General features: G+C 42.7%; 1 protein-coding gene and 1 long non-coding RNA gene across 2 annotated transcripts in view; one reads left to right on the top strand and one right to left on the bottom strand.

Moving 5' to 3' along the window:
* LOC135902070 (uncharacterized) overlaps positions 1–15,492 on the bottom strand; it is a 750,038-nt gene that overhangs the window by 295,565 nt on the left and 438,981 nt on the right. The window lies entirely within an intron of this gene.
* The window catches only part of LOC135902068 (uncharacterized), a 72,256-nt gene that overhangs the window by 14,409 nt on the left and 42,355 nt on the right, over positions 1–15,492 (top strand). The window contains exons 2-3 of the mRNA XM_070537075.1: positions 5,296–5,382; positions 14,191–14,343. Coding sequence (XP_070393176.1) covers positions 5,328–5,382; positions 14,191–14,343 — 208 coding nt within the window. The 5' untranslated portion in view covers positions 5,296–5,327. The remainder of the gene's footprint in view (positions 1–5,295; positions 5,383–14,190; positions 14,344–15,492) is intronic.

Below are 15,492 nucleotides of genomic sequence, written 5' to 3'. Positions count from 1 at the left end.
TTCTCTGGCGTGTATTCGCACCAGCTCACGTGGTTGATGAGGGACACGCCAGAACAAGAAAGACGCGCCACAGGTGTTTTTGCGGTTGAAGAGGACAACGAGGCAGATGAAAACGTTAAAAGACGATTGCAGGCTTAACAGCAAGAAAACTTTGCCTGGATTCGTGTGAGCCAAAGTTGGCGAAGGACGGAAACATGGCATGAAACAGCGCAGACACTGCAAGGAAGAAGCTGCATCAGCAACAAGCAGCGTGGGAGAACCGGCGACGAGATCATAATCACGCACAAGAGCAAACATTTGACGCAGATATGTGCGTCTAGGCCTCCTTACTAGCAACGAGGGGATAAACGAGGTAGGCAAAGCCAAACGATATACTCCTGGTGACTTCCTCATAGAACGCTAGAATGTTTGGGCCACATTACGCAAACCAAAAGGCATACTCAAAACTCCAACAGAAAAAAACGGTGTATTGACAGCAGTTTTTGACACGTAAGGTAGTACAACATTCGAATATATGGCGGTCCCAGCTGCAAAGGTACCGCAATTGTGAATGTCGGGTAGAGGGTAGCGGTTAGGAACAGTGGTCGCATTAGCCGCCAATTGTTCAAGCACCACGAGCTTGAAGGCGGAGTAATCGCATTTAGCTGCAACATCTGCCCATGCTCGTGGCCATCAACATGGAGCTTGTCAGCGGCAAATCCACAACCCTGTTGTTCCATGGCAGGTATTGCTGAATGTCCGCGTCACCAGTAACCACGGTAGACTAAACACAAATAAGGCGCAGAAGACCAGGACTCAAGAAGAAGAACACAAACGACAGGACCGGCGCCGGTCCTGTCGTTTGTGTTCTTCTTCTTAGTCCTGGTCTTTTGCGCCTTGCCTTTACTAAATCAAGCATGAACCAACTAGCCCAAGCAAGAGTTTTACTTGTACAATTAACAGGAACGCGACTTTATTTCAGCGGGTTGCCTCAGACCCAACGGCGGACCCGGCCGCCGTCCATTATCCTTCATCTTCTTTCTCAAGCCTATATTCGCATCAGCAAATGTGGTTGACCAGGGCTACGCCAGAAGCATAATAACAGCACGCCAAACTATATTTTAGCTAATGACATTAGTTAGACGTTACGATTGAAAAGCAAGAAGCATAATAGGGGAGGCGGCGATACTGCAAGTGGCCACCTAGTTAACTTGACCATTTTGGTTGTTGCAAAATTGCTGATTGGTTGGGAGCGTCTGTCTCCTTCTGACGCATACCCCAGGCCAGCCATTTAAATCGTTATCAGTAGATGATATGGACATGTCCATTACATGGACACTTGCCGATATGCCGTCCCTCCCCCCCTTCAGTATCAACGCCAATCAGGCATGGACAACTACAGGATAGCGCAAATATATCAACGGCTAGATGAAAGCTTGGCGCTAACTTGAAAGTATTTGTGTTTGAACGTTACTCATACACAGCAAGGCAGCAGAACCCAGCAGCTGCAAAGCGGACAAATACATAAAGGGCTCCCTTTATAAGAACAAAAGTAATTAGGCACTCATTCTCTTGCGAGAGAATGGCCATGCCCTTTTCATGTACAGTGTCGATCACACTTGTCTAGAGTGGCCCGAAGGCTGCTCCGCACTGCGCCTGCGACGCCTAGCGACAAGCCCTGGGTTCGAGATGTGTTGGCCGATAGCGCCACGCGCGTGGACGCTGCGGCATTCGCGGGCAGCCAAGATACAGGCCGCAGCATTCTAGCCGTGTCACGCTCGCAGCTCAGCTGGCAATGCTCGTCCAGTGATAAAAAGCCGGTGCTCGCTACCCGCAAATCACGCAGGCCTGTATCTTGGCTGCCCGCGAATGCCGCAGCGTCCACGCGCCTGGCGCTATCGGCCAACACATCTCGAACCCGGCGCTTGTCGCTAGGCGTCGCAGGCGCAGTGCGGAGCAGCCTTCGGGCCACTCTAGACAAGTGTGATCGACACTGTACAAGCGATCTTTGTATATTAGCACGATTCAAGCGCGTGATTTTGAAAAGCCACATTGTGCGTTTTACCTTGCAGGTCACGGTGTGCGGTGACTTGGGACTGGATAGACATTGCCCTCACGAGCAACGACTTGCAGCCGTCACTACATCTAGTGGTCTAGCCAAGTGGCCGTCACGAGCCATTCCCTCCCTACGGGCTACACTCCATATTACTGCAGCTACTTTCACCAGCTAGAATATGTAGGAATGAGAAAAAAAAACAGATGTTACGAGGTATACACATTGCGTAAGTTCTGAGGGCGTAAGGAAGGGCTTGCTGCTTTGCCACTGTAATTATCATGCAGTTGCGCAGTTACAGTCCACCGTAGTGCAGTGAACATCATACCAGATTTAACATAGTTTCTCAAAAATCGATCAAGTGGAAAGTTGGTATCTGGAATAATATTTAAACATGCACATTTATCTCTTGCCGATCACCATTTTTTTTCTGTTCTTTCTACAAAACTGAAACATTTCGCCGCCACGTTATAGCTAACAATCTAAAGAACTGTTGAGCTTTCGAAGAATCTCATCTATTGTGGGCGAAATTTCTTGAAAAAATATTTTGAATTTCAGGGACACATCATGCAGCACCGCTACATTCCGCTGCGTGGAGTCAGATACACATATATAGCGCTACAAACGAAACCTTTTAAATAGAACATAATGAAATCAACCAAGGTGAGTTTCTAGTGGTCACACAGATTGTCTTCGGGAATGCCGTGATGTTTTGTCAGTTGGTGGATATCTGCGCCAAAGAACATCCACAGCATGTCAATCCGTTGACATGCGATGACACAGAAATGTGTTGCTCTGTAGTTGCATTCGCCTAGTGTCTGAACTGTATTGAATCTAGGCTTATTTCTTTACTTACATTGTACGGTCAACAATGACTGACTTGATATTTATGCTATGAACTGAACTTGTGTATTGTATCGTAAATAGTGTTTTTCTGCCAACTTGTGGCTGTTTCTTTATGCAGGTGATGATAACGCCACGCGTAAGTACGCCGACTTGCTTACGTGGTACACCGTACTGGTTCCTTGTGGAACACATTTCATACTGTCATGCTCGCAATAATTTTATAATTTCTACGAACATAGGTGGATAAAGAGCGTGACAATCAAACCAGTCTGAAGAAAAGAAATACAATGCAAGCACTCATACACGAAGAAACCAAATCAGTGGCCAACGCACTGTTAGGAAGCCTAATACTCCAGTATATTTCAACAGGACGAGAAATCGTACGAGCCACATGTGCGGTAATATTATGGACGGATTGTTCGTCCATAATGTGTCTTGCTTGTCATATTCACTCAGGGCTGGTCTATCTAACATTTCTGCGTATGGCGTAAGTGCGCGCGATTCCCTATTTAACAGTACTGGTTTACGCTGCTCCTTCTTCAACAAGTACTACAGTTTTGAGTTTGCCACAACTATTCGCAAATTAAGTATACAAGCAGTTCACTTTGGGCTGGCCGCGCTCAACTATATAAAAACAGAAGCTTATACCACCGTTCTGTTGCTCATTTTGCTTTTTCCCACAGTATATTTCGTACAGCCTAATGATTAAAAGATGCTCTTGTTAAAGAAGCCAGACGGCGCACAATGACAGGCAGGGGCCCCTACTCGCGTACATTGTAATGCACCTGACGATCCCGACGAAAGTCCAGGTGACACGCCGGGTCCGCAGTAGTGGGTTTATTTCTTCCAAGACTCGCCTTCTGTCTTCATTGATTTGCACGCCTTCATTTCTCCGCTGACAGTTAGTGTTAAATGTAGACCGCGCCAAAGCTAATCACAAAGGGCAACACGGAAATAACGGTGAAAATATTTGCAGACAAAAATATTTGAAATCCATATCATAGTAAGTGATTGCGCTCCCTTTAATGGCCAGTGCCCCTATAGACGCTTCAAACGCTAGGCTCCCGTACTGTAATTTGTGTTGCAGTGCACCCCAGTTCATTTGTACCGACAAAAACATCAAAACGTAAGTGAAGTCAGCGTTAAAAGAGCAGGAACCAGACGCGAACGAAAAAGGCATATATATAAAGAAGCTCAATCAAATTTTAAATTAAAACCACTTTCTTTATCGTTGTTTGAATGTCCTTTCTTATTTACTATTTCGAAATTGTTTAAATAGTTAAATGGTTGCAAGATTTAAACTGTTGACAGGGCATCCATCACAGTAGATATTACACTAACGCAGCATGGCTTCGAATTGTTAGTCAGCACTTTGTAGAAAATAGATTATAAATATTGTGCAGTCTTAATAAACTAGATTAGTGTTTCGATAAAGCAAGACAGAGAAGGAACACAGCAGGTTGTAATACTCGAGCCTAGAAAGCACTTCGTCTTCTAATCTGCGCGAGGCCGATGCACGAGGTGAAGCCAATTAAAGCTGACATCGCTGGCTTTGTAGTGGACATAGCGGAGACGCTGCGATGTGCAAACTCTATCAAGGACAATAATAATAGTCGCGTGACAACCCAGCAACGTAAACATATCAATCCGTGCCAAAATATATGAACTTTGTGTAATTGTCGATGAGTTCTACTTATTGCACTGAGCATAAGTTTTAATTGTTCCTTTTTACGGGGTCTGTGGCCACATGCTGTTCCAAGCGTACGCAAAAATTTTCATAATGTGACAGTAATTACGAGGTAACACGCACGTCGAAGTTTTCCCGGATACTTGCTCAAGCCCAACAATTCGGCCAGGCTGCATCTGAGTAATTGTAGAAACACTGTTTATCTGCAGGAACTGTTCGTAAAGTTTGTGTCAATGTCATCTTCGTGGTCACAGAATTCGTCAACCTTCAGTAGAATACCTCAGACCATGCATTTCTTCCGGCCGTGTTCGTTTTGCGAGCACAATTTTTACCTTTCTTTAATAACTGCTCACGAATTCTCTTCATTGAAAAACAAAAACACTAGCAGTCAACTGAACCAAGAAAACGCCCTGCTTGATCACACACTTGCAAAATATAAAAATGGTCTCCTAATTAATTAGCTGTAGGATATTGTAAACGCTACCTTGGCAGAAAATTGTGCTTCTTACGGCCAATATGGAGTGGACTATTTTATAACCATGCAACAATAATTATTTTTCCAATCTGTAGCGCCGCCACCTAATCAGCCATGCACACGAGCATTCGTGAACGGCTGTGATTCGGATAAACCAACCGCTTCTGTGAAACGACGCTTTCACCATTTTGATCAGAGCTTTGGGCGGCCTTTTCGGAACGAACTCGATATCTTTATCTTTTTTTATCTTCACAGGCAAGACGCCGACATCCGTTGGAACTTCCACGATGTCGTCATTACCCTCAAATGCGACCACAACAACCACAGCTCCGCTGTTCAAGAGTATGTCTGAATCCATATTGTAATTTTCTTTTCTGCCATTATTTTTCACTCTGAATTATAGCGTGTGTCGTCAAAGCTGAGGGAGAACTTAAAACAGAAGCTTTGCAGGTAAACTTGGAGTGCCCGTAGGAGGAAAGGTTTTGCAAAACTGTACCTTATTCACACTTGAAACTTTGTGTACAACATTTAGCCATAACTGTCCCCATCAAATGGACACCACAGGTAGCGTGTATAAAGCATTAAAATCCGAAGATCAAAACATGGCTCATTAGTACATTTCAAAGCTGATAATTAGCTTTACACGTTAACCTTTCTTCGGACAGTAAACTTTACATCCTCTCCCCCCCTCCCCCTCCCCCTCTTATCCCCAGATGTTAACTTCGTGTGACTTAAAGCTTTATTGGGAGAGTAGAAAACACAGCTCGGTTGCGCCGAATATCGCTGCCTGGCACTTGTCGAAAGAATTTGTAGGAAACGTGTAATTTATTCTCATCCATATTTCGCGCGCACATAGGGCCACCACCTTTATTGTAAATATATTTTATATTTGTGGCGCTTATAGCTGTCCCAGGAAATCAGGCTAAATTCTTATTCGTTCGACAAACTCATTTATACCACCCTGGCGCGTTTGCATAAGTAATTCACTGCTAAAATCAATATTACTCATGCACTTCAATGTTTGCATGTATAGTCTTCGTAATCTGTCCCCTATATCAACCAAACATAACAACATGACTCGTTTTTCGCACAGAGAATGCCATGGGTGCATTCTATAGCGTATCGACATAGGGACAGAATAACGTTCGGTTCTTATTTAAAACGGCGATAATCCAGGTGCATAGGTGAAATTTCATCGAATGTAAACATGAAAGCATGGCTGATAACGGCTGTGTAACGCTTGAGGGCAGTTCATTGGGGAATTTACTGCTACGCCGGTAATTGATTGCTGCCCTTGAAACGTTTTCCACAAACCACCTATAGTAAGCCACCTACTCGTATTAATGTCACCTTTATGGCACGTTCCCTTCGTTCAGGACACGGTGTTAACTTCCGACGCGGTTCGTAAATTATGCTTGTAAAGCTGTAAAGCGTTTGTATAAGTAACCTAATGACTGCAGTTAACCTACAAGGCGATGATGAACCAATGCAGTAGAATTTCTTTTTGGACGTCACGTACAGCTTGTGCCCGTTGAAAATAACTACATAAAGGAGCGTCGTTTACGTCATTGCGGACACCGCGGAAACAGCCTACATGGCTGCAATGACTCCTGAAAGCATGAAGCAAAGCAGCAAATTGATTTCGAAGCCGTTCATCTGTACATCAAGATTTCAGTCAACGTCAATCTTAGCGTCATTCTCATTCTTCCCGGATATAATATTTCGGTAACGTTTGGTTAACACACGGAGCGGGAAACCTTTCTAAACGTTTCACATTACTTTTCTAAACAGCCAGAACGGAAGCACTAGTAGTTTTTAGTCACAAGTTAACGTGGACACCTTCAAAATTTCCCTGCACTTTGCCCCAAAGTGCCCCCTATCTTTTCAATGTAGAATCTATTTGAGTCCCCTTGTCTGTCAGTGGACTCCGAAAACACGCATGAAATACTTTGGGGCGCTTCAAGTTGCCAAAACCGTTTCGCGGTAAAGTGCTCGTTAAGTTCAATTATCCTGAAAGATACATTTCACAGTCCTGCTAGTAACAGCGCAAAGTGTAGACAAGAGACGAGACAAGAAGACACCACAAGCGCTGCTGGGCATATGAACCCAGAGGCGACAAGGCGCCACTGCCATTCGAATCGGCGCATTCAAAACTGGTGAAGAGAGCAATGGCAAACCCTTGTCTACCAAATGCGCTCAAAAAATTGTACATCCACGCAATGGAACGAAGTTTTCGTCAGCAGGTTGACCAGCTTACTAGGGCTGGTTACCTGTCGCACCTTCTTGTGTCCATTGCAGAAAAAAAATGAGCAAGAACCTAAAACTCGAGCGTGCCCATGGCGAGCCAGGTGGCGAGAAGCCAAAAATGAAAGGAAAGCGACGGACCGTGGCCCCGCCATACGTGCACAACATATCTGACCGCTTGAAAAAGATTGGGCGCAAAACTTGAGTTAATGTAGTGCTTACTGCCCCGAAAAACTAAAAAGCCTCTGCCGACACGTCAATGCTGAGGATGCGATAAACCAGAAAGGGTGCACGATAAATCACCAGAATCGTTTTGTGGAGTGCACAGAAGTCGTGGTGTATTCAATACCTCTGAAATGTGGAAAAAAGTATATAGGGCAAACTTCGAGATGCACAAATGAAAGACTAATGAAACACAAACTTAGCGTCGAGCAGACTAACAGGAATCTGGTAAGTAAGTAAGTTTATTTTCGACCATCACGTCATATATGATGATGCAGGGGGACCGAAGTAAAAGCTGTCTTTCAACAGCTTGACAGAGCAACGGCCCCCCTTATTTGGCAGTAGCATACAAAGTCATTAAAAAGAAGCTACACAAAAAGAAACACTGCCCACGGCGGTCACATTACACCACATAGCAATATATAAACATATTACATAAAGGCTGCATCTGGTACATAACTTAAAAAAAAGAAATAAGTCATGCTCACATGGCAAATAAAGAAATGAAGGCTTTTAATGGTTTACACCATGCAATGACATGGCAAAGGCACTTTAACAGAAAAAAAACAGGAATAACACCGAGTAACACCATACTTCTGTAAAGCAATTTGGCTTTAGTTGCATAAAGAAATCACAAGAAAATGTTTAACAAAGAAAGTAAGCCAAGAGTGTCCGAAATGTGGCATTTTGAAGTATTATATCCTGTCTCAATAGGTCATTAAGAAGTTGTGGAAGCTGGTGTTCTAACGTTTGTAGCCCATATGTTGTTCGAAATGTTTTAATTTCCCACATATCCTTATTTCTTGTGTTGTAGCTTTGTTCACGCCTGAATAAATATGTTTGAATAAAATCAGCTTGAATAAAAGATGTTTTGCTTAAATGTTCTTGTTTAAGTGTTCGGCTGAGGCGATAGTCGTAGATTTTCGTTACTGAAACTATTTTGTGTTCTAAAAATATTTCTCTTGTATGATGCAACGTCGGTAATTTCTTAACAATCCGCATTGCTTTTTTTTGTAATACAAGTAATTTGTTCAGGTTTGCCTGTGTTGTAGTTGCCCAGATAAGGCTACAATAGTTAAGGCGAGAAATAAATAGAAAAATAAACTAACATCATAACACAAGAGGGTAATATTTCACGGTTGCAATAGAGCAGACCAATTGTTTGTGATAATTTGGAAGTAACGTGGGCCACATGATCGTCCCAGGACATCGGCTGGTTAAACACAATGCCCAGTGTTTTAAACTGGGGTACTATTTCTAGCGGACAAGATCTGAAGTATATTTCTTTTGTCAGAGTAACTTCTTTATTCTTGGCCCTAAAAACAACTGCTTTTGTTTTGCTCACAATAATTGGTTAATGCATTATTTTGTATCCATTTGTCTAGGTGTTTGAGCATGCAGTTTGCTGAAGCTATTAGATTATTGGCATTTTCGCCGGATAAGAACATGCTCGTATCATCTGCGTATATGATAAATTTTGCGAGGGGAAATACGTTGACGATGTCATTGATATAAAGATTGAAGAGAAATGGACCGAGTATACTTCCTTGCGGAACACCGCAGCGGACAGGGAGAGTTTGTCAGATGAAGCCATTGACCCTTACAGCTTGTCGGCGATATTCCAGATACGATTTGACTATGGATGCTGCGTGCCCGCGATAACCGTATTGTTCAAGCTTCCGGAGAATTAATTTATGATTTATAAGGTCAAACGCTTTTGTAAAATCAATGAAAATACCCAAGACTATACTGTTATGTTCAAATTGTTTTAGTATATATTCCTTCTGTTCTAAGAGTGCGAATTCTGTTGAAAGGTGCTTTCTAAACCCATATTGTGATTTGGTGAGTATATGATGGTTGGATTCAAATTCTGTAAACTGTTTGTGAAGAGCTTTTTTCTAATACCTTTGAGAGTATTGGAAGTATAGATATTGGGCGGTAATTGCCTAACTGGTTCCTATCTCCCTTCTTGAAAAGTACAGAACAGCGCGCAACTTGCATTCCATGAGGAAATACAGCATTTGCAATACAGAGATTGATGATGTGAGTGATGTAGGGCAAAATAATATCCAGAATTGATTTTATGGGCCGTATTTGTAGTCCGTCTATATCACGTGAGGTACTATTTTTGAGCTCTGTGAAAATTGTCATTACATCAACTTCAGTCACAGGTTTAATATATATCGTTTTGCCCAACAGTGGGATGTCATTTAAGTCGTTATCCACGTCTCTGTCACAAGAAAGACCAAGGAAATATTTATTAAACTCGTCCGCTAGATTTTGGTCGGACACATGTGTCCCATTTAATTTCAATGATGTAATTGCTCTAGGATTTGTATTATTAGTTATCAGGTTGTTTAGTTTTTTCCAAACAAGATCACTACGCCATTTAGTTGATTCGAAATCATTTATGAAATATTCATTCCTAACTTTCTTAAGTATCTTGTTCAGGTGGTTACGATAGGTTTTAAAGATATGCAAGTCGCCCATTTCCTTCGTTCTGATAAACTTATGGTAGAGTTTATTCTTTTTCCCCATCTTAAGCAGAAGATCAGGTGTGAGCCATGGTTTGCGGGTTTTTTTATTTCGCTTAAATATCTTTATGGGAAAGCAAGCAGCGTAAATTGATTTCAGAATAGCGAGGAAGTCCTCATAAGCCAGGTTTGCGTCACGTTCCGAAAGAACAGTATCCCAGTGAGCTTCAGATGCACGCTGTCTAAAAGCGAGAAGGCTTTCCTCCGTGATCGCTTGATAAGAGAATGACTGTTTGTCTCTATTTTTGAGCTTTCCTTTCAAACACAAGAATATCGGCAGATGATCACTCATCTCTGAGATAATTAAACCACATTTAGATAACTTATTTGCAACATTTGTTATGAACAGATCTATAAGGGACGATGATGTAGCTGTTATGCGCGTTGGTAGCTGCATCATGTTAGAAAGCCCGCTAGCCTTTAATAATAAGTCAAAATTTTTCTTTGAGCTGTCATGAGCACACATATTTATGTTCATATCTCCACCACAGATCAGTGTAAGGTTTTTGTTGGAGACAAAAGAAAACAACGATTCAAGAAAGTCGAAAAAAATAGGATTGCAACCCTGAGGAGGACGATAACAGACAACGAAAAGATAGTTTTCTGCAAGTATTGATAGAACTTCATAATCTGCTGTGCTCCGAGTAAACTGTGGTAAGAGCTCAGGTTCATGTTCACTATTAATTAACAAACAGACGCCACCACCACGACCTGTATCACGATTTAAGAAGAATGTTTGATAGTTAGGAAACCTAGGAACTTCTGAATCATCCATAGCCCAGGTTTCTGTTAACATAATGACATTGAATGCCACGTCTAATTGTTGTAGCAGGTTAGTTAAACTAGGTATTTTGTTTCTAATTGACTGGGCATTGAGATGGAGGCATTCGAGTGACTTAAGAAAGGTTGTGCCAAAGTGACTCGTAAAGTCACTAGGGATAACATATGTATCTGAGCCGGAAACCATGGTTAGCTAAAGGGTAGGAAATAAAAAAGCAAAATGGCTCAAACAAGCCTAGCAAGCTCACTTGCCTTAGATACAACAGTTGCCGTCACGCCGTCAGTTTTTCTGATAAGGATTTTGCCATTGTTGTGCCAGACATACTTCTAACCTGCACTCTTCGCCCATTCCTTCACGTCCCTCAAAAGTTCCCGGTTTCGCTTTGTCAAGTTTTCAAAGATCCGTATTTATTCATTGGTACTGCTGTGTAGACGCCTTTTGGACCACCACAGATCCCTGATCTTTTGATTCGTGAATCGGCAGATGATACCAGGAATCCTATCCTTCCTTGGCGGCAGTCGATGAACCGTGCACACATCGTTCTCGGATAACGGTGGCAGCTCATTTTTGGCGGCTAGTTCATTCATTTTAGCTAACAGGTTTTCGTTCTTTGTTTGCGCAATGCCATGGAATTCAAGATTCTGTCGTCTATTTCGCCATTCGAGGTCATCGAGCTGAAGCGTAAGACTTTCCAGCTTTCGGTCTTCTGTCTCAAGTTTTACGATTTTTATCCTCAAATCTTTGATGTCACATTCATTCTGCTCCGTACGGGATAACAACTCAGTCATCTTATCAGACAAGAACTCAACTGACGCTTCAATGCCATCTACTGTCTCTTTTAGTGGCAATAACTCATCAAGTTTTGCATTCATGTTTGTAAGCATAGACCATACAGCCTGTAGGTTAGGCACTTCCGTTTTTTCAAGTTTTTCTGTGCGGGATTTTCCTTCTCTACATTGTTGACACTTCCAGTTGTTGCGGTATACCTCGCGCTTCGATTTCAATGTCGCCTCAGAAACGCCTGCACAGTTGCCAGCATGGTACACACCCTTGCACACACTACAGGATACGGTATCACTGGTCTTATCCAACTGCTCTTCGCACTTGGAGCACTTCGTGACATCAGACAAGAACAAACTTTGGCAGCAGCAGTAGCAACAAGAGGAAATCAAAATAGAACGTGCAAGGTGAAGCACAAACCTGTAAAAGTACAGTAGCGGTTTTTACAGCGTAGTTTCCGTGGCCACTGCTGCTGCCAATATGCCCTGCGCAGCCCGATGACGCCAATATATAGCCGCTGATTGCAGCGCCAGCAAACGGGAGGTGTATCCACGAGCGGTGATGCGGCAAGGTGTCACACGCACCGTCCACGTAAGCTGCCCATGTCATGGAAGCCAGCAACACCAGGTAGTATGCAGCAGCTCAGTTGCGCCGATGGAACACGCGTGAAACCAGCACGTGTCGTAGCGTAGATCCCTCCGTGCGCAGAGTAGTTCTGTAAAAGTACAGTAGCGGGTTTTAGAGCGTACTTTCCGTGGCCACTGCTGCTGCCAATATCAATGCATCCATATCAATGATTCAAGGCATCCATATCAATGATTGACCCTCAAAAGATTGCGCCGCAGAATTGAGACGCTGTAAAGTGCTGAAGAAGCACAATTACCAGCTGGTCCGGCAGATTATTGAGGCAGTCGAGATTACGAGACTTCGTGACCAATGCGTTCGTAGGCCGTCCTTGTTACTGACAAAAAAAGCACTTGAGCTTTTGCATGTGCTACCACTATCTCTAGTGCAAAAAAGAAAAAGTGCATGTTTCACATGATGTGCGATCACGTGACTGCGACACGTGTGGGCAATGGTTATAAGAAGTCGTGTTTCTTTCGGAATAAACGGTGTTGCAGCGCTGGTGGTGTCTTATTGTCTCGTCTCTTGTCTACATTTTTCGCTGTTACTAGCAGGATGGAAAACCAACAAGCCCAAGCTGCTATTCTAGCGAAATACATTTCACAGTGCTTTAGTACCTATTTTTGCTGAAGCGTTGCGGAGTTGTGAACCACGAGTGTCATTCCTTGGCAGATTTGGACACTTTGTGCAACAAATTTGTTGATCTAAACAAGCTGTCTTCAGCAGAAATTTAACCGTGGGGTCCACGGAAGTCTTCCAAGTGTTATGAACCTTCCAGGATAGACCAGAACAAATATTCCGCGAAGAACAACTTATAATCGGCGGTACATATAAAATTAAGGGGGGTATAGACCTAAAGGCTACGCTGCTCAATAGAAAGTCACATGTCCATAACGACCGTGTTTACATCACTAGTTCAGCTCCAGTAGCTCAATTGTCTTGCGCACCTGTTCACTGAAAACGTCACTAACAACTTGAGTGATTATTTTTGCAGACATTTGTTACAATTTATGTACATAACAATGTTAGTAAGACTAACGGGCTGAGCACCACACAAACGAGCTCAATTTACATTGTGTGAGGTGCAACAATAGAACAGGATCTAGGCCGATCACAGCGGTTCTGGAAAGACTCAGGCATGAACCTCCGTGATTCTCGGTGTTCAGAAATTTTGCGAGCCGGTTTCAAAGCCTACGTCTTACAAAGCCGTATTAACTTATACGTCTTGCCTATTAGCTCACATACAAAAGGGCGCTCGCATAATGAATTAGCTTATAAAATATATATTCATCTCACTGCGCGCACCAATTTATTTGCATTATTACGCAGTTAAACAACAAACTCTACATAAGTATCCTCAGTGCGTAAATTAAACGTCGTCAAGCGCATTATTCCCTTAACAAAACGAAGCGTTGAGTGCACATATATACACTTATGTCTTCTTTCCCGTGGTATGGCGCGTCTGCCGGGTCGATTCTGAGCCGAGTGAATTGGCTCGCTATCGGACCTGGTGTAAAGAAAACGGAGTGGAACTCCGAGACAGCGTAATCCACGAATGCGTGGATTGTGTGGTGCGGGTCACGGTGTTTTGCCGCGTAGGGAAACGCAGTGCACAGAAGATGAACAGCTTCAATTAATTTATTTTAGGTAACGGCTTCATGAAGGCTTTTTTTTTCATATAGATTCCAAAATGTGCGCGAATTGTATATAAAGAATTTTTTAGCACTTTGACTGTTGTTACACCCATGGTTTGGTTCGCACGTAATCGAAAATTCAATGTCCACGATATAAAGAGCTTTTAGCTTTGAAACAAAGGTTCGTGTTTGTTTGGTGCAAGCAAGAGACGGCCACTAATTTTGTTTTGTTTGAGATGTTCTGGTTTCAACCTCAGTTTGCAAGCTTTCTAGTTCGACTTGGCAAAAAAAAATAACATATTTATGTACAGCAACACTGTTCTTTTTTTAGCCAAACCATTGGTGCTGTGCCAGCTGATGTCTCCGAGCTACTTCAGGTCAGGGACTCTGCGTAACGCGGTCGATGGACAAGAGGTGCCGAGTTCAACGCTGTGTGACTACATACTTCTGGACCTGCCACTTGCAGCTAACGGCCGCTTTGAAAGTGCGTGATTTTCTCCGCCATCGTGCACGGCGATAACACATTTTTATGCTGCGATAATTAGCAACTAGGGTAGGCGGAACCAAGCGACAAAAATTTTTGTCTGACAAAGTAATACGAAACGTCGGCAATTCCTGAATATTGTTTCTTACATTGCTCTCACTTCATTCTCGAGGCCACCTAAAATGGAGACGCTACCAACCATTTTTCCACTAATTCTAATTTGGCCAGCAATGTAGGTACTCCAATATGGCTCATCCCCAATATGGTTCATCCCCTGTGTACATTGTCTTCAACGAAAATACAATTCTATACATGTTAGCTGAACTCGTGGAAGAGCCAACGCAGATCACGTCTAGTATAGCGGAAACGTGGTAATTGTATTGGCAATTAATTTTATCAGCCGTCTATCATCGCCGCAGTGAGTGATATTAGTGTCATGATGACGCACATGGACACGATATCCCGCACTGCAAGGAAATGGTGCTGTGCGTAGGCTCGCAAGGTATAGTTCTAAGGCAAAGGCAATTAAGTCATACTGCTGTATGAACTATAGGTGCATTTGTTCGCAAAAATTTAAATTCATTAGTTCTTGTATACCCTTACGACCCTAAACATTCATTTCGAAGCTACGTTATTATTCTTGCTGTAAACCTTTATTTTTTCCCATGTCACTCCTCCCAAGTACAGCAACAATAAGCCGTTGATAAGTAAAGAGCTTGTACTATGATAAACAGATAAAAATATTTATTTAAGTTATTGCGGATAACAAAATCCAACTCCATACCTAAGATCGAAGAAATTTAACAAAATAATTCAATCTGGGACACAGACTCGGAATCAAACCAAAATAAAAAATGCGGTATGTAAAAAAAAAGACAATTAGATACATTATTTCCGATAACCTAGATTGCACAGCATAAGGCACAGATACGCAACCTGAAGCAGAAACATCAAACATTCATTTTGAGGTATGACAATACAGAAGTTACTGGATAATATGTATCTAGAAATATTACGCAAATAAGAAAATAAAGCTGTCCGAATCCGGGAGCCCATTACTCTCAGGGAAGGCAAATGTTACTTGTGAATGTTCCACCTTTAACGTAAAATCTCGCCTGTGCAACTTCCGAACACGTTGGCTACGCAAAT

Source organism: Dermacentor albipictus, chromosome 4, assembly GCF_038994185.2.
Source record: "Dermacentor albipictus isolate Rhodes 1998 colony chromosome 4, USDA_Dalb.pri_finalv2, whole genome shotgun sequence".
In the NCBI taxonomy this organism is placed as follows: Eukaryota; Metazoa; Arthropoda; class Arachnida; order Ixodida; family Ixodidae; genus Dermacentor; species Dermacentor albipictus.
The sequence above is the reverse complement of the archived record's forward strand: the minus strand, read 5'-3'. Positions and strand labels throughout refer to the sequence as shown.